A 27561-nucleotide genomic window follows, 5' to 3' on the forward strand; every position below is an offset into this window, starting at 1 on the left:
TTCTTTCTTTCTTTCTTTCTTTCTTTCTTTCTTTCTTTCTTTCTTTCCTCTTCTTCTTCTTCTTCTTTCTTCTTTCTTCTTTCTTCTTCTTTCTTCTTCTTTCTTCTTTCTTCTTTCTTCTCATATAATGTATTATTTGTTTCAGAGGTAAGGTCTGTGATTCAACAGTCTTACACAATTCACAGCGCTCACCATAGCACATACCCTCCCCAGTGTCCATCACCCAGCCACCCCACATTTAAAGGACCCTTTTCAGGTAACCAGGTGGTTATCTTCATTCATTCAGCACATATTTACTTTGTACTAGAAGCTTAGGATATAAAGATGAAAAAGACCTTTTTTACTTATGAGCTTACAGTTCATTGAGGAGATATATAGGTAAAGCATATAACTAAAAGGTAGTTAAAACATCGTTATAAAACAAGGTAGTGTGAATTCACATTGAAGAGAAGCTTTTACTCAGACTTGGGACTTGAGAAGTTTCCTAAGATAAGAGCCTAATTAGGAGCTAGAGGAGAAACAATGGGTCAGGTTTCAGGAACCTGCAACTAAGTTCCCTGGAATGACAGCTTAGAATGGAACTGGAGCATGATAAGGGTTAATGCCTGATGAGATCAGCAATCTCTGTGGGCTATGAAAGGCCTTGAAAGCCATTTTAAAGGTTTTGGACTGAGTGCTAAAGGGAGCAGTTATATTTTTATTATATTTATACTTTACAAACCAATTTAGGGAGCAGGGTGGTTGAGGGTAAAAGACAGGAGGCAGGGAGACCAGGTAGGAGAATGTTGCAATGAAGGAAAGGATAATGTCAATGAAGAGAGTTACACACATTTTTGGGATTGTAATGTGTTGGAATTAGTAAGATGGTTAATTGAAGATGATGGCTAAGGGAAAGGGCACAGTAGGTAAACATCCAGGGTTCTAATTTGGAGAACTGGGTACACAGTACGGCCCCTTTCACTGAGATGAGGAACAAAGGAACAGGAAGCAAGTTTTATTAAGGTGATAGAGGCAATTGGTATAATACTAATATTTTTCTAGTTCTTCCTGTGTGGCAGGAATTATTCCAAGCATTTTAACTCAAGCCCAAGCAGTTTGACTTTAGAACTCATACTCTTAACCATCACACCAAAGAGCAAAGACTATGGAGAAATTCAGACCCCAATCATTGATTATTCAGTTTATTGAATTCTATTTAATTTTATTTATTGGATGCTAGCTGTGTGCACAACACTGCTAGCAGCTGATGAAAAAGATATTCAGTACAGAGCCCCATTAAGTTGTATACACATACAGCTAATTCTAAGAACAAGCTTGCCAAATGCTGCAATTGGTTGGGAGAAATATACTATCTGAAAATAGAGGAGAAAGGTTAATTTGAATCAGGAAGGGAGGATTTAATGATACTACAAAGGTTTTTCAAAGAGGGTTTGATATTTAAGTTGGAATGATAGAAGACTGCATATAAGATGAAAATTTATTGGTTAAGCATTACAAGTACTTTTAATTGTCCTATACTGCTTAGTTTTAGATGTTTGGTAATTATTAGTTCAAGGCCATATTTTTGTAGAAGTATAAAATGTGTAATTGTTCAAAAAGTGTTTAGTACATATTTATGGTGAAGTAATTTTCTTTCTAAAGTATTTCAGTATATTCAGATAACTATAATCAAAAAAATGTATTTAAAATTTTTTTATTTTATAACGTGATTATAAAATATAAAGTATTTAGGATATTTGTTATTACTGCTTTTGTTTTCTAAGACAAATTTTTAAAGTTAAAATAAGTATTGGGACCAGTAGATTGTATTTAGTTTTTATGTGGTTTAGCTGGGAGTTAATTATTAAGTAGAACTTGATTTTTAGCCTTAGAAAAACAAATGCAGAAGTTAATAAGCCCCCCACCTTTTATTGGATTCATTGTTAACAAAGCATAGCGTAAGTAGGTCTCAGTCAGCCTGTGAAAAGGATGACTTAACACAACTGTTGATGCATTTGGAGTGAAACATCTTTATCAAGTTAGTACAAGAAGCAGTCATGCCCTACTTGAATTACTCATTTATTATAGCTGAACAGCAGCCTGCATGTGGACTTTGAAATCCTGGGAAAATAAGATGCCTACATACATCCAAATGTTGAAACCCTTTACCCCTCAGCAGCTGGAAAATGTTGAGCTCTGTTGTCATCCATTAGGTTTTTGGCCTTCAGGGAGATGTGATCAATTTAATTACTGACCAGCTTTATCCATTACTTTTAATGACTGTAGCCTCTGAAGTAAGCCTCTGAAGTTTGTAGCTTAAACAATCATATTTACATATTGTACATTTAAAATTTATAACAATTAAACACATAGACCTCGATGATTATACTTATATGTTTGTCATATGTACTCAGATCCCTAAAAATGTAGAATAATTTAAATATATTAATAGAGGTTAGCTTATTTACTTTAAATGAAGTCTAAAATGTGTTTGTGTTTAAGAATAACAAGATATACTTCACATATTTGCTTTTCTGGGTAAATTTTATATATTATATCCATTTGTGTGCAAAATTTTTACATTTCCTTAAATACAGTCTGGGTTATTTTTAATCACAATTATTTAGAAACAAAACTGTTAATAACTATTTGTGCTTTTTGTTTATCTTCTTTTCACTACTGTTTTGGTGCCAAGTCTAAGGAGGATTTTTAGAAAATATCATGGAGTGATAGAGCATAGCTAAGAGACATTCATGTTATATGAAGAAATGTATCTGTAACGCGGAGGCCGTTACTCGTGAATTCTACTTCTAACCATGGAACCCATTCTTTGTGTAAATCACTTGATCTCACATTGAATGTTTCTTAATGTATTAAATGATTGCAGTACCAGGCACTGAATATCTTTGTGTTGACCATTGTATAAAGATACTCCTTTAAAGAGGTCACCATTCATGTTACAAACCAAGGGAATTTGCTTATTATTGTTATTTATTACAGTGTTTTTTTAGGCAGATGACAGTAAAATCTTTCTAACAAAATTGATATGACAGTATCCAACACATAGATGTAAAAATGAGAAAAGCACCATGTGGCTAAGTTGATGGTTATGACAATATTGAAGATACCATGGTTGACTAGTTTGTATATTTAAGTTGATGTGTTCAAATATTTGTCATGATTAAAAAGTGTAAAATATCCTCATTGACAGACAATTGATGTTCATATAGTTAGAGGCATTATGCTGGTGCCATACTGGGAAGATTTTGCAGAAATAATAACTAAGCAGTAGAAAAGAGGGAGATCTATCAGAAAGTAATAGGTTAATACATATGATAGTTATTTACTTATGTAATAACTTTATGTACAGGTTAAGGATATGCTTCTGAACAATATAGTTGGAAAAGAGGTAATGAGAGAAGTATATTTTTGAAATGTGTTATAAAAAAGGTTAAATACTAGTTTTTTATGGTCAGAAGGGTCCTGTTCTGAATTTGAAAGAATCAATCTGAGTGGTCATAAATCATGTCAAAATAAAAGCAGCAAAATATGTATATAAGTAAATAAGTGTTAACACTAAAGATGAGTTTAGAATTGAGTCACTTGGCTTCTTTGTGACTCTTTTAATTATGTTTTCAGGTATTACATCTGTACGTAGCATTTCTTTTGCCAGACCAAGTCAAAGATAGGAAGAGCATAAGTTGTTCTAGTACCCATACATTTTTTTTTCAATTAAGAGAAACATTTTTACAGTCTTGAGGTCTTTTATTTTCTTTACATTTATCATGCCATGAATTCATAGGGAAGGGTTCCAGCAGTTCAGGCTCCTTTCCATTAGTTCTCACAAAGTGTGCTGCTCTGGGTGGGGCAGGCTGGCGCTTCAGTTGAACCCAAGTACCTTTCTCTTTGGCTTCCTTCTTTTTCTGATCATTTTCCTTCACACGCTTCAGGAAGCTGTCTCGGCTCTTTGAGTGTTTAATATGCTCAATGCGTACATTAATTCTCTTGGCAAGAATCTTGCCCTTAACTTGTTTGTTTACAACAATGCCAACAGCATGCTGAGTAACATTGTAGACTCTTCCAGTTTTGCCATGGTAACATTTGTGGGGCATTCCTTTTTGAACAGTGCCCATTTCCTTGATGTCCACAATATCACCTTTCTTATAGATTCGCATGTATGTGGCCAAAGGAACAACTCCATGTTTTCTAAAAGGTCTAGAGAATATATAGCGGGTACCTCTCCTCTTTCCCTTTGTGTTGGTCATTTTGGCAAATTACTGGAAGGTGGCGGTTCCGGCTGAAAGGTACCCATACATTTTTAATAAACTTGTAATTGTGTTTGTAACTTTATTTTGGGTAAAATTTGAAAACTTGTGTAGCTATTTTTGTTGTTACAAAACTAACAAATGGGTTTTTTGAAATAATTGTATGGATTGATTATGTTTCTAAGGGTTTATATAACAGATATCATTACTCACATGTTCATGTTGAATATTATGTAAAATCATGTGCTAATTCATTCTTTTTCTCAAAATGAAAATGCTCTTTTATTACAATACTTAATGCAAAAATTCAAACACAACAGAAAAATGTATAGAATTATTAGCCATCATCTGAAATACTATGACCTAAAGATTAACTAGTGTTGATATTTTTTTTAAAGATTTTATTTATTTATTTGAGAGAGAGCAAGAGAATGAGAGAGAAAGCACATGGGAGGGGGGAGGGTCAGAGGGAGAAGCAGACTCCCTGCTGAGCAGGGAGCCCGATGCGGACTCGATCCAGGGACTCCAGGATCATGACCTGAGCCGAAGGCAGTCACTCAACCAACTGAGCCACCCAGGCGCCCTAGTGTTGGTATTTTGACACACATGCTTTTAGTTGCTTTTTATGTGATTACATGTATAAATACACAAGCCTGCATGAATAATTTTCATACCATATATTCTCTTCTGTACCTGCTTTTTCACTCTCCCATGTTTTAAAAGCCATCTTTCTATGATAATAAATACAGCTTTTCATCCTAGTTTTACATGACATTGTAGCATTCTGTTTTGTGCCTACGTATATAATTGATTTCTTCTTGGTAGAATGATTGGTGGGTATTTGAATTTTTCTAATTTTGTACTAATGTAAAAAAATGATAGGAATAATTTTGTTAACATTCATCTTTGTGAACTTGTCTAACAAAGTAAATTATTAAAAGCATATTTTGGTGTATTTTGCACTTGAGAACGATTTAAGTTTACTTTTCAAATAATTAGTGCTAAGCAAGTATAACTACACATTTTAAAATGCAAATGGTTAACTTTGCAGAGAATTCAGATGAGTCTTGTCTTTGTCTTAATACATTAACAGTAACATTCTCTCTCTTTTTTTTAATTTCTGAGAGGTCATGCAAATAGCAGTCACTCTCATGTAAATTTATTTTTTTCTAGAAGGTTTTAATAGTTATATCTACTCAGAATTATTTTGCAAATCATTTCTTCAGTTTCATTTGCAGCATCATTTAGGAGAAAGAGATTGGACTTCAGAATCAGGCAAACTTGTTTTCAAATATGTATTTGCTTTTACTGTTATTGTGACTTGGAAAATATACTTAAATCTCCCTGAGGTCCATTTTCCCATGTCAAATTTGTAAAACAAATCCACTCCCTTGTAGGGTTTGTTTTGAAGATTAAAGGTAGTGAATATAAAGAGCTAGCACCTACTACTTAATTTTACCTAAACCTTACAAAAACTTATGTATGTGAAGTACTTAATGCAGTTTTGGCAAGTTTTTTTTTTTTTATTACTAGTGTTTTTTTATTTTCATCAACAGAATGATTCCATATTTAATGTGAATTTATGTTTTTAGTTTTTTATTCTGCTAAATTTGTAGATTCTTAGTCTGTCCTTACATTAAAAAAAATTTGGAATTAACATGAGCTAAGTAGTTTGCTTTGCTGTTTTGATACATGATTGTGTAATTATAACCTGCTGATCTAGAAAAGGAGCATGGGCCACAAAGAAGAGTTTTATTTACAAGATCAGACTTGTGTTTATAAATCTTTAAATCTCCTTCTTTTGAGTCCTATCCTTTGATATCCTTCCCTACAACTGTCTTATTTTAGATCTCTAAGCAAATTGTGTGTGTGTGTGTTTGTGTAAAGCCAAGGGTGAACACAATTATGCAGGATTCCATCAGTTCATGTGTTCTTGTTTGCTAATCTCTCTCTTAACTCCAGTTCCAAAATACTACCTAGCTCCTTTGTCTCTGGTTATTCCTCAGTGAGTAGCACATGGGCTGTTAATCTGCTTTTTGGTAAACGACAGGTCACTCATTCTAATTAATTTTATGTCAACTTTTGAGAGATAATTTTGTCAGTTAAAAATCTCAGTAGAGTTTGGTTGTAAATACTGTAACAGTATGTGACTGCAACATGGTAACATTGTTATGTTGGGTGTCTTCTGTATCCCAAACAAATGGCTCTTTTTTTTTTTTTTTTGGTTCTTTGAAATCTGCTTAGACTTTATTCAACACAGTAAGTAGTAACTTAAAGTTGTTGCTGTACCCACAAATCAGTTTGTGACCAACTCTAGTAGATGTTTGAGTATGAGTACAGGTTTCCAGATCCTAAATGCTTTGTTTTTTCCAGGCTAGGTGTTATGGAAAGGGAGTTGACTTGCAGATATGATGGCTTTTTCTGTATTTCCTTACTAGTTCTCCTTTTTCTTCACTTAACCTGTTCAAGGCAATTGCCTGCATTCCTCTAGTCCTGGGTTCGAACCTCAGCTCTATCATTTATTGGGTGTTTGTCAGTGTGTGCTGTGTACCTCGAGTATTCTTAACTGGGAAATGAGAATATTAATAAATACTAGCCTACTTCATAAGGTTATTAAAAAGATCAGATATATTAATATAGATATCATTTTTATAAATGAATTTCTGTGCATATAATTGAAATATTTAATGCTTTTATTGGGTGCTCATTAGTGTCAGGCACCATTTTAAGAGTGCTATCCCATTTTACCACAATAACTCCCTTGTGGAACAGGAACTTTATTTTTTGTAATTGTTACATGATCCATTAAAGGTGTTTATGTAAGATAAGGCAGAACTTGAATTTGAAGTTCTTGGCTTTATCTGCATCTAAAGATTAGTGAGAAGAGTGTATATTTATGTTTTATGTTTAAAATGTTTAAGGTATAGATGTATTCTTTCTTATGACTTCTCAATTTAACTGATTATGTTTTCCCATCTACTAAATTACTACTCATAGTATCAAGCAGAACTATAGTTCTGTCTCTCTGTAGCACCTTACTTCAGCTGTCTCGGAGGGACCTCAGTCTAAGAATCCAGATTTTCTGCACCAAGACTGCTATCAAGACATCATTCAGGGGTTTGATGAGAATGAATTTTCTGCCCATTAGTATACTTAACCTAGCTATTGCCCCATACTCTCCAGCCAGATTACTAGGATAATGCCTAGTTACTTTTAGTAATTCCTAGTGCTTCAGATTAGCATTTCAGTATTTTGATGCTGAATACAGTAAAAATTAGGCCCTCTGAATAACATGATGAAAAGGTCTTAATTTGTCATTTAAAAGCAGTTGAGAGAGAGAAGAGATAGAGAAAGCATGATTATTTTGTGAAATTAGTGCTAGGGACAATGGGCACACATTTCCCATACGGTTCAGATTTCCTTGTAATTCATACTGCGCTTTAACTTCATCACTGGCTGTATTTTCTCTATAGTGATACCACCATTAAAGGAATTGAGGTGTCATTAAGAATGAAGAATGTTTTAAATATTTTGAAACCTCTTGCATTCTGGGATCAGTGAATCCAAAAGTGAAATTCTAGTAGTAATAAGATTTTGAAGCAGCTACAGAAATCCTGTGTATAGCCTCCCACACAATGCAGCTTGAGAGTGCTTGTTTCTTTTGTGTGATTATTTAGTGCTGAGTGTGGCTCAGTGCCTGAAAGATTCTCATTAAGTAAAGATACAGTAAAGATTTCTCACTAGGGAGATCTGCTTATCCACTCTTATCTCCTAATTTGTTTCTATCTGTAGTTCTCCATAGCTTCTGAGTAAATTTTGATGTTTGCATAATCCTAATTTATTAGAGCAATATCATTTATGACAGATGGCATAGTATAGTGGTTAAAAGCATGGGCTTTGAAATCAGATGGATTCCTGGCTCCACTATGTCCTATCTCTATGATCACGGGCAAGTTTCTTGACTCTTCAGTAACTTTGTTTTCTCATTGGTAAGATAGGAATAATAACAGTATCTGTGTCATAAGCTTATCATGAAGATTAAGTGAACTCATGTACGTAAAGCATTTAGAATAAGATTTGGCACATTCAGATGTTAGTAGTTATCATTGTAATGACAAAAGTATGTGACTGGAACTCAACCGAAAAAAGTAGTCTTTATTTCCTGGTTTATCTATCACTTTGCTACGAGAGGATATTCACGTAGAAGGAAAGAAGGAAAATTTTAATGAAGTTCATATTTTCTTTTGGCAAATATAATTGCTTTAAAAGAAAACCATTTTTTTTTCATAGAATAAAGCATTGATTCCAGTGGCTAAAAGGAGTTGATATTGTGTGTCCAGCATTGGATTGTTCCAATCAGTTTTGTAAAGATAAAATGTTAAATTTATACTATCCCCTAACATTCATAACGCCAACATTTTCCTTGAGCAGCAGAATCTTTGGTTATCTCTGAAAAAATTTCTCTTGGATAATTCACAGGCACCTTAGACTCAGCACTTCTAACTTCATTTCTCCCATTTTACTTCAAGCTTGCACTTTGACCTGTATTCTTCTGTATCCATGAGTGGTGGTATTATCAGTCCAATCAGAAACCTAGGGATTGCCCTAAACTTTTCCCTTCCTTCATTTCCCATCTTTCCTGTTTGTGTAGTCACTAAATCCTAAGGCTTCTCTATAAAACTTTCCTGTAAGACAAATCTGATCCTTTCACTTCCTTTTGAAATATTATTTAATGACTCCCTCACTGCTTTCTGGATAAAGTTCAGACTTCTTAGCAGTATCTACAACTCTAATATTGTATAATACGTTTTCATATGCACACTGTTCTCCCACTGTGTGGAACCATTTTCAGTTCCATAAAATGCCATTTTCATTTGTGTATATAATTCAGTGCATAGGAAGCTCTCCCTGCTTTTCTCTTCCCCACTCTGTTCAACTGAAGCACGACTTCCATTGAAAATTAATTTGCAAATTTCTTTCCTAAGGCAAGTTAGGTGCCCCTCATGTTTGCTTATTCTCTGCATTCTATAACCTCTTCTGAGTATTTTATTAAAGCACTTATCAAAAATTATGACTATTTTTTGTCATTGTCTTCCACTAAATTATGAGCAGCCTAAATACAGGGACTCTTTCTTATTTATCTTTTTTTTTTTTTTTTTTGTAAAGTAGGCTCTACACCCAACGTGGGGCTTGAACCCAAGACCCCAAGATCAAGAGTCGCATGCAGATTGAGCCAGCCAGGTCCCCTTCTTATTTATCTCTTAGTGTTTAATATATAGGTTTAGGTGTATAGTTGATGTTCAATAAAAGTTTGTTCAGTTACAAAATGGTTTTGAATGAGAGTAACATCTTTGGTAATGGTCACATGGTAAATTTGTCTTTAATGGGAGATAATGAGAATTAATTTCTAATAGTTAGAAATTCTCAAGAGGCAAAAATAAGGAAATGGACTGAAACCCAAGCTTTTGCCCAATTGACAGTCATTCTGTGCATTTCCTCCTATTATTTACTTAGCACTTTGACAACAACAATTTGTTCTTGTCTGTTCTCATGAGTACTAGTCACTGTCAAAAGTGTCTCTCGGGGCACCTGGCAGGCTCAGTAGAACATGTGACTTGATCTCAGGGTCATGAGTTCGAGCCCCATGAGGGGTGTAGAGCCTACTTAAAGTGTCTCTCATTTAGCCTACTTAGAGCACCACTCTGTTTAATTCTTAATTTTTTATTTTAGTAATACATATTTGTTGATTTTATCAGATGACTAGATATATAAAAGTTTCCCTCCATATGTGGCATATTCATTGTAATAAATGTGAAGAGGGTTCACTGAGCTGATTTAAGGGCATTTGGCAAATTGGTTAGAAGTCTAGTCCTTGGAGGAGGACATGAAGTCAGGGATTGGCATTACAGGCTAAGAGGCTGGATGGGCAGGATAAGTACGTTAGGGAGTTTGCCCTGGGAGTGGGTAAAGGCTCAGAATCTGAGTACAGAGGTCAGGGCTTCGTGGACAGGAGGTAAAGGTGATGTCTAGAGTGCAAGAAAGGCTAATGTGGTAGGGATTATATGTCTTCATTATTGTTTAGGGGTATCTGACTTCAGTGGGAAGAGAATGTTAGGTTTAGGGGAGGCTGGCCTTGGGTAGCAGTGAATTCTTGTTAGAAGTTGATAGATATATTTGATATATATGATATATATGATATATTTACCATATAAATAGTGGAGCACCTTAGCTCTGGTAGCGGATGGGATAGTTATGTTTATTGTACTGACACTACTAGGTTCAAGACTGTTTTTGTCTATGAATAACCTAGTTTAACCTAGGCCTTAACTAAAAGTAAGAGACTAATGTTCAGATCTATTTAGTGAATAAATTTGAGTGGTTTTCTGTGCCATTGGCGGAACAAATTAAACTTTCACTGGTTGAGTGCTTATACCTACACGGTATTGTGTGGGAGGATTATCAGCCAGTTTGTCTTATTGGTTTATTGGCAGCAGAAAACTCTTAAACTGAGTTTTCCCATGGAAGAGGTATCTTACTTGAAATCCCGGAACTTTTACTAAAAAATTTATGAAGTGGGATGACAGTAAATTACTGAAGAATCATCAAAGCAAGTATGTTATTAATTGACAATTTATTGACTTCATCCCCTGAGCCAGTTTAAAGAAAAGGGAGGGAGGGTTAGATTTCAAGCTACACTTTGAATGCTGTGTGAGGTCTGTTTGAGATATTTTGGCTAGGCTGTGATTAATTAACTCAATTAAACAAGTATTAGTACATGAGTAAAAGAACACCCTCTTATGGATCTGTCAAAGAGGTAATAATGGGTTCAGTACTGATAAAATTGTGAATCTGAATCTGGTTAACATTAAAGGGCACACAAAAATTCACCTGTCATCTTTAATCTTTTGATAAAGAGCAACAATAATTCAGTGTTTCATATATGTATTCTATGTTTTTTCATATATGTATAGGTTTGCATATTTATTTGACTTAGAGATAATGGGATTAAGCTTTAATTTCCTTTTTAGCTGTATTTTTAAAATGTTAACTTTTCAAAAAAAAGTTGACTTTTCAGTTTGACTTTTAAAAACTGTTAGAAATTACTATCCTTGAGCTTTATAGCTTGTGCAGTTATATAATTTTACAGGAAATGACACATATAAAGGCAAAGAAAGGTTTTGAAACTTTTCCATCTTACTTTACTCCTTAAGAAAGAGGTGCTTCCAGTTTATGCACAAGAAACTGTAATTTCCTAGCTAGAACTTTGGTTTTTTATTTTCCTTTTTTGAAAGCCCTCTAATGTTGAGATACTGAGTCCCTTTTTTTCTATTCCCTAACTATAATTTCATTTGTTTTTGTTAATTCTGAAAGCCCTTATGTACTATTTCATTGGTTATTAGTTTTACAATTTTCTGTATTTTAAGATCTTTTAAATTTAGAGGAGTCCTGGTATAATCCATGATTTCTAACAATTGCTACCAGCCTGAGTTGAGGTCAAGTTCTTCTAGAGAAGATATCTCTTTGCTTCTGCTGCTAATCTGGTGGCACTACAACTTGGGCTGACCATAAGTTAAGTTGTCTGCTTGAGAATTTTTTGGACTTCACTTGTAGTGTGGATTCAGACATAAATATTAGTTTATGGTTCAAATTCCCAAAGATTTTTGTGTCTCTGCCCAATATACATCTTAAGTCAAACAAACTCTCTTTTTGCTTGGTGGCCTTATTTCTTATTTCCCATTACACCAGCAGCTTTGTTGTATCAGTTTTTTATGCAAGACTTTTCTATTATGGGGCGCCTGGGTGGCTCAGTCGTTGGGCGTCTGCCTTCGGCTCAGGTCATGATCCCAGGGTCCTGGGATCAAGCCCCACATCGGGCTCCCTGCTCCACGGGAGGCCTGCTCTCCCTCTCCCACTCCCGCTGCTTGTGTTCCTGCTCTCGCTATCTCTGTCTCTGTCAAATAAATAAATAAAATCTTTAAAAAAAAAAAGACTTTTCTTTTATGCTTCGTCAGAGAATTACTAATATCTTAGATATAATAAAATGTAGGGGCAATGATGTAACCAAAAAGCAACTGCATGGAGGCAACAGGAAATGGTACATGGCCTGGGAGCTACTTCACTGGTGGCATAGAATGAACTTTGAAGGTCATCTTCTGTGGCTAAAAGTGGAAATGGCTCCATCTGTATTGCTTGCCATATTTATAAGCAAGACTTTTTGATCATGATCCCAGATGTGGCAGTACAACACAGTGTATCTTGCACAGTCATTTAGTGAGAAGCCTTTGACCTGAACTTTAGAAAAAGGTCTAGAGAAGCTGAACCACTAAAGCATTATATAATCAGTGGCACCTTAGTCTTATCTGTGAAGTGAGAGGTATTGGAAGGCTTCTGTAAAACAAGAATTTGCAATGGGTCAAAAATTGTCCAACTCCTTCTTTTAAAAAAGTTTTGGGGTACCTGGGTGGCTCAGTCGATTAAGCGCCTGATTCTTGATTTCAGCTCAGGTCGTGAACTCAGGGTTGTGAGATCTAGCCCCGCATTGAGCTCCGGGCTGGGTGTGGAGCCTACTTAAGATTCTCTTTCTCCCTCTGCCCCACCCCCCTACTCTCTGTTTCTTAAAAATAAATAAATAAATAAAAATTTAAAAAGTTTTGTCATAATCTAAGTGTATGTACCAAGGTTCTGTAAAATACATAAACCAGTAAAGGATACTTGTTTCCTTTAGACATATATATATTTTTAAACAACTATTATATTTTGTGTTAGGAAAATTAGAGGACCCTTGGAAAACTTTAATTCACAATTAACATTTTAAACCTTGACTCTTGTTTTCAAACTCAGATATTAAGCTCTTGCCATTGTATGACTGCTCTAATTTACTACCTTTGCAAATTAAGGCTTCTTTTTTGTGAATTTTCATATTGGATAGGAGTAATATTTGGGTCTATGTACTCAATCAGAAAATTGTGAGAAGACATTTATAAAACAGGTGTATTGGATTATTCAGTTCATGAACATACTGATGTTAAATAAGAATGCTTTGGAATCAGTTACCATTCTGTGAACAAACATTGAACAGTAAATAAATAAGTAAATAAGAGAGATATTGACCTACTCCAGTGATAAAATATGCCTCTGTATAGTTCCTTTAGTTTAGCTATTCCTGTCCTGCATGGATCTCATCTTGAGACAGGATAAACAAATTTGAATTCTAGAATAAGGAACTTTAGTTCAATATAAGGAACCATCTTGCCATCTAGGGTAACATATGAAAAATCTTCATGAGTAGAATTGATTCTTTTAATTGGGATGGTTCCAATTGTGTTATAATGAGGCCAAGGATATAGCCTAGTTGTGTCTCAGTTAGGGGCACAATGATGCAGTGTAGTGGTTCTCAACCCTATCAGATCTAATGCCCCTTTCTATGACCGGTATTTCTAAAGCTCTTTGCTATCTTGATGTAAAATTCATAGTTAACATACCTTTTTAAGCTGATAATTTATGGAGAAATCAATATAATATCATAATCCGATTAAGTGAGAAATAAGAGGAAAGTAATTTATATATATTTTAATATCTAGAATGTAACTAGAAGATATGATAAGACATTTTGCCTGCCACATGTGTTATTTTGGGACATTTATAAGTCCTGCCTGCCTCCATGTTTGATAAATTGGCAGTGCAAACACTCAAATGAAATAGTCATGAGTGATGTGATTTTCTGAAATGGTAAACACCTCTTGGTCAAATTCTCAATGATTCATATTTTTTCTCCTGTATAGTGATAGTTAAATTTCTGGAACTCTTGGGATTTTTTAAAAGTGGGTGAAAACCACTCTGTGTTTTGATGTAAAATGGAGTTAGAGTCTAGGTTCAAATAATTATAAACAAATTTTTCATTCACACAAATGCTTGGCAGGATATTTGAAAACTGTGGAGGATGCAGGACCGTTCTTTGTTGTATTGAGCATTGGACGACTTTTAACACTCTTGGTTGATACCTGATGTGTGTAGTGTCTCCTAATGATTGTGACAACCAGAAACACTAATTTCCAAAAATGCCCCTAGAGGGTGGTACAATCCTCATATAGAATATACTGACTGTAGAACAAATGATACAGGATGCAAGCAAGAGTCATAGTATTGGATTTGAATTTAAGGTCTTCTACTTACTGACTTCCTATTGACTTTTGGGTAAGGTAGTTAACCTCTCTTGGCCCTGGTTTCCTTTCTGGAAAACTGGGAAGATGATATCTTACAGAATTAAGTAGATAAAATGTTAAATTTTAGGTACTTGACATGTGCTTAATGTGGATGGGACTGTGTCTCTTTTAATCACCATGCTATTTCTCAGTACTAGTAGGAACTTAATAAATACTTGCTAACTGTTATTATTGAACTCCTGTGTGTCACATTGTGTTCCAATATTGGAAGTATGTGAGGAAGTGATTGCTTACAATAGGCTCCAGACCTGTCATCTGTGTCTTCTTGTGTTGTGGAATTTGTGAATCTTAATTGAGGATGCTGTCTCTTTGGGATTAAGGCTCCAGTTTCCCAGAGAGTATTAAAATCAAAATATGATGGTTTGCTTTCCATTTGAAAGAGACCTGTGGATAAGGGTCTACCTCTAAGTACATTAGTTTCCTGGAATCTTAATGTTTTTCTTACTCGTTTATGTTGTTTTGCTAATGTCAGGGTGATGGTGGAGGGTATGGTAAAAGGTTCAGGACCTTACGTCCTTTATTAATCCTGATCTTTGTTACATAGATTTTTAAAATAACACACCAATAATTTCTTCCTCCTTTTTAGCTCTTTTTCTTCTTCCTGTGATTTTGGCCAAGTAAAGTTTATGTATTGTGCTTCCTGGGTAAATATTTGCTATCTTTCTCCTGTTATTTGACTTGTTTAACTTTTATCCTACTTAATTCAAACTACCTACTAAAAGACTAAGATGGAATAGTACTTCTGGCAATTTTAATGAGACTGATTACTTTGAAAATGTTGGAAGGAACTCCTAGTCTTCCTTCTTAAATTGCCGTCCAATTTATTTAAAAGAGGAAGCATTTAATCTGTAAATGCTGCTCTGCATTTTATAGAATGATGAACCTTACCAATACTGTGGTTTTCCTCAAATGTTTTTTAAAATTTTAACCCACATAAATATATGATTATCATGAACAAAAGTTTTTAAAGCAATCACTTGGCTTGGATATTCGCAGTGTGAAAAATGCTAAAATTTTCTGTTTTCTCTTCCTTTTTTTCTTCCAGGTCACCTTTGGGTCAGGCATTGGCTACTTTTGCAAATCTGCTTGCCCTTGACCTTTGGTTACTAAGAGTTTAAGTTTGGTTTTGAGCCGGTGATTGCTGCAATCTTTAAAGCTAGATAAATGTTTAGCATTCATATGATTTAACCAGTTGTCTTTAAACATTTGGTCACTTCTACAAGAAAAGTAGCTATATTGTCAGTTGCAGATTCTGTTACCAAAGGCTATTTCTGGAGCATTCCATAAAATTACTGAGAATCTATCTGATTAAAATTCATATTGGTTCATATGGTTTTAGGTTGTTTTAAAACCTGAAGATTCTTTTAAGTACAATTTTCTGAATTAGCTTAAATAAGTTCATGAGTATTTTAGATAATGACCATGTGTTTTTTTTTTTACCTGTTAAAAAGTTAAAATATTTTAAATCTATTCTCAGTTTTGGGGCACCTGGGTGGCTCATTTGGTTAAGTGTCCAGCACTTGATTTCAGCTCAGGTCATGATCTCAGGCTCCTGGGATCAAGCCCCTTGTTGGGCTCCACGCTCAGCAGGGAGTCAGCTTCTTTCTCTCTGTTGCTTTCTCTCAGATAAATCTTTATTCTTAGTTTTTACACTTAAATCAGATAAAATTTTATTCATTTCCAGTGCTGTGACTGCTTATTTTAAATTTGCATTTGAATAGCATTTATAATTTCACTTCACTTGCAAATGATATTTCATTGTTTTGCTTAGTAAGCTTATGGAGCATTTCTTTAACTCCTACCATACAAGAAATGTGATATGGGATATTGTGAGGATTAAGACTTAGTCATAACACATAATCAATTGTATTCAATCTCATTTCTATCTGTTTGCAACATAAGGGGTTTCTGGACTTCTTAGATTTCTTTTGTGTGTACGCAGGAAAGAAGGTGGGATTTTGTGTCCTCTGAGTTGCTGATCAAAGTGTGAATTCCTAAGAAGTCTCTTTGCTTTCTGTGTCATAATATATTGTGGGAAGCCGAACAGGTTGCTTTTCAGTGTTAGGGAACACGATAAAATCAGGTCTATTTGCCTGTGTCCAAAGTCGGTGTCCTCCTTTAGTTGTATCATTCTGATGAGAACCCCAGTTGTTAGTTTGCTTGCTTTTGTCTTTATTTATATAACTTCGTTCTTAGAGTCATTTGTTATTGACTGCTCTTTACTAATAGTATATGGCTAAATAATTTAGTTACATTTTTCATGAGTTACTTAAGATCTCCTACCTCACTAAAATGTATAGGTGCTCTATTAAAATGTATTCATTTAGTAAGACCAGGTTTAATAAGTAAGATTTAAGGTTCTTCTAGATCACTAATGTTTTCACTTAATTGCAGAGGACAGTTTATTCTCAAGTATAGACTCTGTTTTCTGAGGTTTTGGGTAACCAAGACTATGTTGCTGATCTTTATGTTGCTCTGGATGTATAAATGTAATTTTGTGTATAAAAATAGTTTCTGAATCTTTACTTAGAAGAGAAAGATAAAAGTAAAATTTTAATTGGAGGAGTGTTCATGGTTTTTGGTCCTAGTAGTCTAATGTGAACAATGATTACAGTGTTATATTTGCATTTTTAATATTGATCAGTTTTCTTTTAAATTTGTTTGCTTATAAGATTGAGAGCATGAATGGTCACTGAATTGTTGAATTGGGAATTTAATATGAATATAGTCCCATGTCTATATCAAAGATTTGTATATTTTTTGGGGGGAGTGGGAGGCATAAATATACAAAGCCTTAGCTGTTGTAAGAGTTGCATATTGGTTTCTTCTCCTGTTCTATTTTATCTGCATTCACAAAGGAATTTGGAAAAATTGGATTAAAAGAAGAGGAATAGTAATTATTAGTATGGAAACAAGGACGCATGGAAAACATACAGCAATGGTTCTTAAATATTCTTAAGTCCTTGATAGTTCACTCTGGTGTATGTTAACCTCTGCACCCTGTACTAAATCACAAAGGTCATTAGCATGACCTATATAAATACATTTTTATCAGAAAAGTATTGAACAGAATCAGAGTATGATTTACTTTCCTTTGGGAAACTAATATGGGACAGTGAATGTGACCTGCTCTCATGTCAGTTCCCTAGGCGATACACATTCTTCAGTTTGGGGCCCTCACCTTTCCTACCCATTTTTCTGGTAGAGCCAGTTAAGTCCTGGAAAAGTGATGGTCCTCTCCAGGACCTGATGACAGTTCTGAGAAAGCTGTAATGCCTGGTACTTCATAGTTGTTCAATAAATATTTATGGAGGGAACTCTTAGGCAACTAACCCCAGCCCAGGTATAATGTAGGTTTCAAGTTTCTGTGGAATAAATTTCTGTCCATTTTGGTAGTCTAAGAGTGGATAAAATCCACTGTGAAGCTTCTTTAGAGGTCTGTAGCATGGTCAACAAGGGAGTGTGAAGATATATATTCAAGCATGGGCTATTCTACTTAAAGATACTTGCTTATAGCATAGTTATACGCCATGGTTTAATAATTGTCATGAAAGCCAAATACTAGCAATGCTAGTGATCATTAACTTGGAGGATGATCAGATAGTACATAGGCTTGGCCAATGGGCCAATTCATATTCTGTCATTCCTGTTGAACAAAGGGAAAAGTGTAGGTGGATGCATTTAATAGGCATTATTTTCACTTATGCTTATGCCACAAACTGTTCCTTTCACTTACTTTTTTCCTTTCATACTCACCCTGACTTTTTAACTCCATGACAGTACATGCAGAGATGAGGTTTCTTACTTAGGGAAGTTATTAACCATCTCAAAGACACAGAGTTAATAAGTCGCAGCACCAGGAATTGAACCAGTATGTTGATGTCTCCAAGCTCTCTATATCATGCTGACTCAAATCAGGTGTCTGGGTGATTGGAAGTGGTTGTAATAGAGAGTTAGAAATGTATAAATTATAAAAGTACAAATGTATAAGTGTATGCACAATTGAAAACTGAGATAGGCTACCAGATACACTTGAAATCATACCGCTGTACTCTCCTCCATAAAGTTGTAGTTCTAAATAATCAGCTTGAGTTCTGATTAATGTTGATTTTCTAGGATGCAAATTTTTGCCTTTATTTGACTTGCAACCTGCTTTATAGAGTTAGTGATTTATTGAATATCTTGGAAGCAAGTCCTTGACAGGCAGTATTTTAAGGTGAAATTGCTGGGTGAGGATTTTGTTAACCTGACATTTTGTGGTTTCGCCTCATAAAACTGGCAAAGGACTCTCCGCGTGGAATGTTAATGGGGTGAAGTAATGAATGCAGGCTGGGATACAAGCAACCAGACATGAGCAGTCCTATAGTTCATACTCCATGCTTCTTGGGGGAGGTCTTTGTAGACAGTAGCTTTTCTAAAAGATAAAAGCAGTAGGAAAGCTTTTTAACTCAGCAGTTGATCAAACTCTTTTTCTGAAACTTAGAAGCCAAGCAATGGTATGAACATGGGAAAGTAATTAAACTTAAGTGCAATCTCTCATGATAGTTTTCACTTTCTCAAGCTGTTGAAGTAAATAATTATTGAGTACCTATTTCCTCTCCACCAAATATTAGCCTTTTTATTCCATTCAGCTTTTCAGTATTCCTGTTTTACTTGGTTATTCCAATCTCTCAATAAGATAACAAATTTAATGTTAGTTGTGCAGATTTTAGGCTGTTTATGTGGGCATTTTGGAGTAGTTATCATGGGGCTGTTATTTCAGAATGCACTGTACCAGAATTGTTTGATAAAAGCTAAAGTGCCTCTTATCAAAACTTTTTGATCACATGTTATATATTTTACACTGTAAAATTACTTATAGTATATATTTAATTTTTTCACAGTGTCAGGTTAACAAAATCCTCACACAGCAATTTCAGCTTAAAATACTGCCTGTCATGGACTTGTTTCCAAAATAGTCAATAAATCACTAACTCTCTAAAGCAGGTTGCAAGTCAAATATATGCAAAATTTTGCATCAGAGAGCAATCAAGATCAGAACACAAGTGAGAAGCAAGAGGGTAGAGAGAAGGCAGTCAGCACATTTAGGATAGGATGCTAGCGGGACAGACCACACTACCAACATCCTGTGGCATGCAATGTTTATGTTTTCTCTCCTTTGACCCTTACGGACTACTAGTTTATTATCTATGTTTAACATGTCTTGTGACTTCTACCTGTGTTTTATAAGCTGCTTGCTACACATTTTGTGAGTTCTACCTACCTATATCTCATGAGATACTAATTTACTGTCTATGGTTAACATTTCTTAGGAATTTTATCCATCTTTTTTTTTAATTTATAGTGTAATTGAATATTCTCAACCAATACATAATGTGCACCTTATAGAAATTATGCTTCAGGGGCGCCTCGGTGGCTCAGTCATTAAGCATCTGCCTTTGGCTCAGGTCGCAATCCCAGGGTCCTGGGATCAAGCCCCGCATTGGGCTCCCTGCTCATTGGGAAGCCTCCTTCTCCCTCTCCCACTCATGTTCCCTCTCTCGCTGTGTCTCTGTCAAATAAATAAAATCTTTAAAAAAAAAAAAAAGAAATTGTGCTTCAGTCAAGGTTTAATCAAAGAAGTAGACCACTAGGAGATACACATAGAAGGGATTTATTAAAAAGATTCTCCATACTCAACCGTGAGTTTTATAATATTGATAAGAGGCACTTGCTTTAAACTATCTGTGGAAGTTGTTTCTTTTCTGTTTGGTGCTGTCACCTGAAATCAGCAAGGCAGAAAGTCAAGAAGGGAAGACAGACATGAATTAAGCTTAGGGAAGCAAAGACAAATGGGAACCTGTGAGCACTGGTGGAACTTGGTCTCTTAATATTTCCAACTTTGATGATACAGGTATCTTGTGAGAGAATATGGTATCCTTTATCACATAGCTAACAATGAACAGTGCTGCTAGTCCTGGAGTCAGAGAAGTTGAAGGCAGAGGTTTGGCAAAAGCTGGAGTTGCCATGGGGCTGGCTGCAAACCTGTGCTAACTAGGTGACCAGCAGATCAGCAGAGACATACGTGAGCAACAGTACCACCTCTTGCCATTGCTCGCATTCTCAGTGTGAAATATGGCGGTTACTTCATTTCTCCCCTCCACATCTTGCTGAAAATATCTTTTTTTAAAGATTTTATTCATTTATTAGAGAGAGAGAGAGAGAGAGAGAGAGAGAATGAGAGTGAGCAGGAGTGGGGGCAGGGGAAGGGTAGAGGGAGAAGCAGACTTTCCACTGAGCAGGGAGGCTGACGCATAGGGCTCAATCCCAGGACCCTGGGATCATGACCTGAGCCGAAGGCAGACGCTTAACCGACTGAGCCACCCAGGCGCCCCTGAAAACATCTTTGTAGCCCACGCTAACTTTGAGCTCTCTACAGAAGAGTATTTTAAGAAGTGTGCTTCTAGTTTTTAGTCAGGTTGGTATATTTAGATATACCATTTGTTCTATTTGAATTTAAATTTTTCTAAATTGATTCAACTCCTTTATGACTAACTACAAGTAATTATTGAGCACTTACTATGTGCCAGACATCATCCCATGCTGTGTGCATACATTAGATTACTTAAATGTCACAACAATCCTGTGAGGTATATCTACTCTTCCCTCTCTTTTTTAAACATGTGAGGAAACCATGGAGAGGTTCATTAACTTACCTGAGGTGGAGAGGTATAGCTGTCAGTTATGGATATAAGAGTTCAATCTCAGAAAGTTTAATAGCAGTCTTTTGCTTTTAACCACAGGTAAACTGCAAACAAAAGGGAGACACAGCAATGAGGATGGGTTGGTATAACATTCCACCAGGGAAGCCAAGTAGTAATTTTTAGGTAATGTAGAGCCTTTGAGGGATGGGAAGGTCCAAAGTAAGCAACCTTAGTGGAATGGCACTAGTACGTGGTAGGTTAGTGCAAAGAATTCCATAGCATTGCTCTTTTATTTAGTGACTAGGTTAGGTTCCTTCTCAGCTAAGACCTACTTGTGCTTATTTTGTCACTTGGAATACTCCTTGGCTTATACTGTGTATGCCTAGGAATATAAATACCCTCCTTTGAGAAGTCCTGCTCAGGATGGTTTCTAAGGTTCCATTAGTTTGGCTGTTCTTGGACTGTAGGACTTTTCTGCTTGTGAAGCATTATCTTACCAGACTGAGTGAAATTTTAATTCTCTTGGCATTTTTTTGAGAGGTCTTCTAGGCCCTGTATTTTAGTTTTGGGCATCTTGTTTTAAACTTCATTTGCTTCAATAAATACTAAGTTAGGCAGCTATTGTGATTAGCATCTACACTATTTCCGAGCATGTGTTTTAGTAAAATGAATATTTTTGAAAAGATACATTTGGTATTCTGGAAGGAGAGTGTGATCTATATATCTTGTTTGACAAAATCACCATAGGGAATGGTGAATCAAATTTTTCATCTACATTTTTTGCCCTGATGTCAGTGTGTGTGTTAGCAGTTCAAGGAAATCCATCTACATCAAGGGGGGAAAACCCTGTTAGTTCTAAATTATAAATAAAATTTACCTTTTTGCAGCCTGACTGCCAATTTCAGTCTTGAAGCAACTTCTTTCTTTCTGAGCCATCAGCTGCAGTGGATTACATTAAACATAACCACTAAGCCTTCCCAGCGATCTTTACCTTCCTGTTCTGTGTCATGACAGTATTCTCTGGGATTTCACTAAATAGTGTCTTATCATCTTGACAGATTCTAAAAATAGACTATAGCACAGAAATTCTAACAGTAAGGAATTTACTGATTACTTCAGGTTACTTCAGTGTTCTTGTAGAGCAAAAAAAATGTTTTGATAATGGCTCTATCAACATTTTGGACCAGATAATTTTAGTGCATTTTAGGATGATTTTGCAGCATCTTTAATCTCTAGATACCAGTAGTACCTTCCAAGTTGTTACAACCAAAATGTGTCAAGGATGCTGCCACTGTTTGAGAACCACTTCTTTAGCATGCATGTTGTATTCTGTAATGTATTTTTTAACTAACAGAGATGCCTATTTAGACGTGTTTGCCTAGGATTTTAGAAGAGAGCTTGAAATATGGGCATATTTGGAGTAGCTCTCTTGAGCTGTTATTTCAGAAGTCACCATGTAGAATTGTTTTATAAAAGTTAAAATATTTCTTATCAGAACTTTTTGATCACATATGTGATACTAAACAATAGTATGGTCCTCATTGTTAAGTTATTATTGCCATTCATAGAAAATATGAAGTTCTAGTTAGGGGCCCGTGATGGGGTTTGTTTGTCTGTGTTTAATCAACTTTCTTATTTGAAGGGTGGGACTTTAGAAGAGAAAGGAGAATTTGGGAATTTAATCAAGTACTGAGTAAATAGAATGGAAGAACAGGATTGTTCTTTCTGAAACATTATTTAAGATACTTGGTTATTACCTCTGGACTCAAGTTCCTGCATTATTCCTCCTGTGGTCTTCTTGTTTCCCTTACCCCAACTCTCAGTCTGAATTAATTGTATCTCCTGAAGGTTCCCTCCTGTGTCCTCTATTTTTTTTTTAATATCCAGGTGTTGTCACCTATATTTTAATTTGTGATTGTCTCCTATCTTCCATGTTGTGGGGAAAATAGAGTGCTGGGTTGAAAAGTGAAGTAGTGGGCACCTGGGTGGCTCAGCCGGTTAAGCGGCTGCCTTCGGCTCAGGTCATGATCCCAGGGTCCTGGGATCGAGTCCCGCATCAGGGAGCCTGCTTCTCCCTCTCCCTCTGCCTGCCTCTCTGCCTACTTGTTCTCTCTCTCTCTCTCTGTCAAATAAATAAATAAAATCTTTTTTAAAAAAGTGAATTAGTTACAAGGAAATTGTAATGGTAAGAGGGGCTACATTAAGAAGTTAACTGATCTAGTCATGTCTACAGAGAATTGTAACCATCAATATCGTTTTTTTTTAAAGTTTTTTTTTTATGTATCTAAACGCCACTAGTCAAAAACTTGTGCCTTTTTTTCTCCCATTTTAAAGCAATTTTGGACAAGTTTTGTTCCTTATCGAATTGTAGTATTAGGTGCTATTCAGTCTTTACAAAAATCTGTATTATTTTTGGTAAGCATTGTTCCTTCACTTTTTAGCTTTCATTCACATATATATTAAAATGTTCTACTTCAGGTTCCTTAATCATAGATAATTTTATTGCATATCCACTGAACTTCCTCTAATTTTTTAAATATCTTTTTCAGAATAAGGATAGATGGTTTTACTGAACTCTTACCTAGTTAATCACGGGGATAAGGCCTACAGAAGAAAAACTTGTGAAGACTGCTGACAATTTGCTTAGCTGTATTTTTGTTATGAATTGGTCCTGTGAAGTGCTTAGAAAACCTTACTTCGGGGATCAGCTTTGTTCATTTTAAGCAGTGTCTTATCATTGCATTACAAGCTAGTCATTTAGTACAGTAGCTACTGTAGTCAGCCCTCCATGACAATAGAACTGTCAGACTGGCTAGCAACATTATTTACAGCTTAATTCTAGCATCTTGCTGTTTATAGCTGTGGGGCAGATACAACTCCTTTATGAAGAAGTTCTCTGTTTTAATAGACTTATGTTCTCATTGGCATAAATGATACTAGTAGTTTTAGCGAAGTAAAATTTTAAATTCTGAATTGCTAAAAAAGTGATACTTTGGCTAGCAAATTAAGGATAATTTTAATTTGAAGAAAGACAGCTGATTATGTTAACATAAAACATCTGGGTTGTATTTATGCATTTTTGTACAAATCAACACAATACACTTTTTTATTTTTTGAGCGGGAAGTGGGGAGGGGCAGAGGGGGAGAGAGAGTCTTAAGCACGCTCCACACCCAGCACAGAGAAGCCTGACGTGGGGCTCGATCTCACAACCCTGAGATCATAACCTGAGCCAAAATTAAGAGTTGGAGGCTTAACTAAGCCGCCCCCATGCCCCAACACAATAAACTTCTTAATGTATTTTGACTTTTAGTGGAGTTTGGTGTAGATAAAATTGTAAAAATCAAGGCTGGAAGTGAAATCTGAAAGCTGCTGCAGAAAAAGTTATTTAAAGTATTGCATGTGTACATGAGGCAGAAGAATACATTGAGTGATCTTATATTTTATAGGTAGTTGACAGGAGAAATTGTCAATATTTTGAGCTCACCGTTGTAACTACAGAGGGATAACTTTAAGAATTTAAGGGAAATGAATAATTAACAATATATTTAGTTTAAATTCCATTTTGTTCAAGGGATATTTTGTTAATTTAAAGTAATTTTTTTTGGACCAAAAAGGTTAACATGCTCAAGCCTCTAGGTGAGATTTTTGTTAAGTCATCTTACAAGTAAGTTTGAAATAAGCAGTGATAAAATTTCCCTTGTGCTCTAAAATTATGTTAGTAAAAAGCAAAAATGGAGTATCTTACATTTTTCCCCCGAATCTTTGCTAATGTCTTCATTTATGTATTAGTGTATTTTTGCCTCTTTGGGGGAGGGCTAAACAAAACAACATCAATTAACAGTATCAATTAAGTATTTGAAACCTAATTACAAAGTCAGTTTTTCAAAAGTTTGGGAATCGTTGTAGCATCATTTTCACAACCCCAGCAACCCATATTAGAATAGAGGTTTGTTTCTTATCTATTATAGGAAATTTTTAATTTAATTGGGTTTCAACAATATTGATAAATGAAGTGGAAGAGATTTGTCCTGTCTAATATCCTAACGTGTGTAACTATGTCAGTTAAAATCAGTGTAAAGACTCATTGGATCATTTAAATAATAGCCTGTGACTTATCCATTTTCCATTCTATGTCTTTCAGTTCACAGAAGAAATGGCTGAATTTTAAACTCAAGATCATTGGATTAAAATATTATTTTTAACAGGTCTTAAATATTTGCAAGGAAATAGAAAAATCAGGCATCATCAGTAAGGCTAAGATTTGTAGTTACCACATTAGTCTTTTCATTAAATTGCCATTTTATGCAAGTAAGGGATCAGGTAACTTTTTTTTTAATCAGTTCATGTTTTAGGCCAAATTAAATGTTCTTTGATATATTCTGAGGAATTGATTCAGTAAATAAATTCTTTAAGTATCCAAGGGGTTAAGTGTGGAAAGGATGTTTACAAGTACAAAGTCAATGTTACACTTACCAGAATCCTTACTTAACTTCAGTGCTTTATGTACATTGAGTTAGGTTATCCTTCAAAACATTCTTAAATGCACAGCATGGGATTCAGGATAAAAGATTTAGATTAAAAGATTTTATCCATTCCTTTCATATTCACTATAATAAAGATTCTTCTTTAAATTTCCAATGTGAAAAAAAAAGAAAAAAGTTATCTGTGTGAATTATAAACTTTTAAATAGTAGGCTTCAGTAACTTTCACTTTTTTGTCCATCTATTTGTCTTGAAATTGTATTGGTATTGCATTAACCTCATTTTGATAGGAAAGGAAAGAAAAAATTGAGTCACATGTTTTCTATAGCAGGGTAGTCAAGTATAATAACATTGTTTAATTTCCTTAATAAGAAGCAGTCAAGTGATTCCAGGGCCACTTAAAGAAGGATTTAGCCCTCTAGTAGTGGTTTATCGTTTAATGGATGTGTGAAGAAATCATAATTGTTTAGACATATGTGTATCAAAATAGTGCTTTGTCTCTTTGAATAGTACTGCTTTAGTGGCAACCTGGTAAGGAGAGTTTGGAGGGTTGTAGAGTTCATATATTTTAGAAAAGAATAAGATATTTAAAAATGTAACTTTCTTATGGTCTTATATCTTTAAATTATTGCTTTCTTAGATGGATCAGGGAGACATAAAATTAATGCCTAGAAAATCTGTTTCTTGGAGAAAGATGTGCAAAGAGAATAGAGGGCATATATATGTTTTTTAAGTTTTTTAAATTAAGCCTTTTATTAGGGATAATTGTAGATTCACATGTAGTTCTAAGAAATACTAGAGAGAGATCATATATACCCTATCCTCATTCTCTCTCAATGATAACATCTTTCAGAACTATAATACAATATCCCAATCAGGATATTGGCAGTTCACTAATCTTATTCAGATTTCTCCCATTTTATTTGTGCTTCTGTGTGTGTTCATTCTGTGTGATTATATTACATGTTCAGATTTATTAGATTTATGTATCTACTGCCGCAGTCAAAATACAGAGCAGTTCCATTACCAGGATCCCTTCTTTCACTGTTTTATAACCATAACCACTTAGCTCCTGCTTTCTCCTTCCAGCCTACTCCAGCCTCACATCTTAACCACTGACAACCACTAATACATTCTCCATTTTTATAATTTTGTTAAAGAATGTTATATAAATGGAGTCATGTATGTGGTGTGTAACCTTTTAGGAATGGCTTTTTTCATCCAGCGTAATTCTCTGATCGGTCAATCGATTGATCGGTCTATCTATCTGTCTCATTGTCAGATTTTTGCTCAACATAATGTTTTTGAAATTATGCATAATTTGTGTGTCAGTTGTTTATTATTTTTTATTGTCAAGTATTATTTCAGTATACAGATATGATACAGTTTTTCCATTCTATTGTTGATGGACATTTGGGTTGTTTCCAGTTTCGAGTTATTGTGATTAAAGCTACTTTGACATTCTTGTACAAATCTTTTGTGGACATACATTTTCATTTGTGTTGCATGCATATTTAGGAATGTAGTTGCTGATAACCTATCAGCAAGATACACCTATCTTAATAGGTGTATGTTTATAACAAAATGCTAAACCTTCTATCCAAGGGGTTGTGTGATTTAACATCCCCACCAGCAATATGTGTTACAGTCATTCCATCCATGTCTTTGTCAATATTTGGTGTAACCATTTTGATATTATCTTTTCTATAAAGCATGAAAAGGTATCCCATGCTGATATTAATTTGTTTTTATCTGATGACTAATTATATTAATCTTTTCATTTGCTTTTTGGTACTTGATACCTTCTCTTGTGAAGTTGGTTGTTTTATATTGGCAGTTTGTCTTACTGAGTTGTTAGGGTTCCTTATATATTCTTCTGTGTGTGGAGGACTTTTTTCCTAATCTGGCAGTCCCAGTAAGGAGCAAAAT

General features: G+C 34.9%; 1 protein-coding gene across 11 annotated transcripts in view; it reads left to right on the top strand.

The window, feature by feature from the left end:
- The window catches only part of VPS13B (vacuolar protein sorting 13 homolog B), a 746502-nt gene that overhangs the window by 237277 nt on the left and 481664 nt on the right, over nucleotides 1–27561 (top strand). Inside the window, exon 20 of one of the 11 annotated variants that reach the window (XM_073893024.1) lies at nucleotides 25293–25403. The exons of the other annotated variants lie outside the window; for them this stretch is intronic. Within the exon in view, the coding sequence (XP_073749125.1) occupies nucleotides 25293–25312 (20 nt within the window). The 3' untranslated portion in view covers nucleotides 25313–25403. Of the gene's footprint in view, nucleotides 1–25292; nucleotides 25404–27561 lie in introns of those variants that run through there. 11 annotated transcript variants of the gene reach the window in all.

Source organism: Callorhinus ursinus, unplaced genomic scaffold (genome assembly GCF_003265705.2).
Source record: "Callorhinus ursinus isolate GAN/ISIS: 27379988/994484 unplaced genomic scaffold, GSC_fseal_2.0 scaffold5, whole genome shotgun sequence".
In the NCBI taxonomy this organism is placed as follows: domain Eukaryota; kingdom Metazoa; phylum Chordata; class Mammalia; order Carnivora; family Otariidae; genus Callorhinus; species Callorhinus ursinus.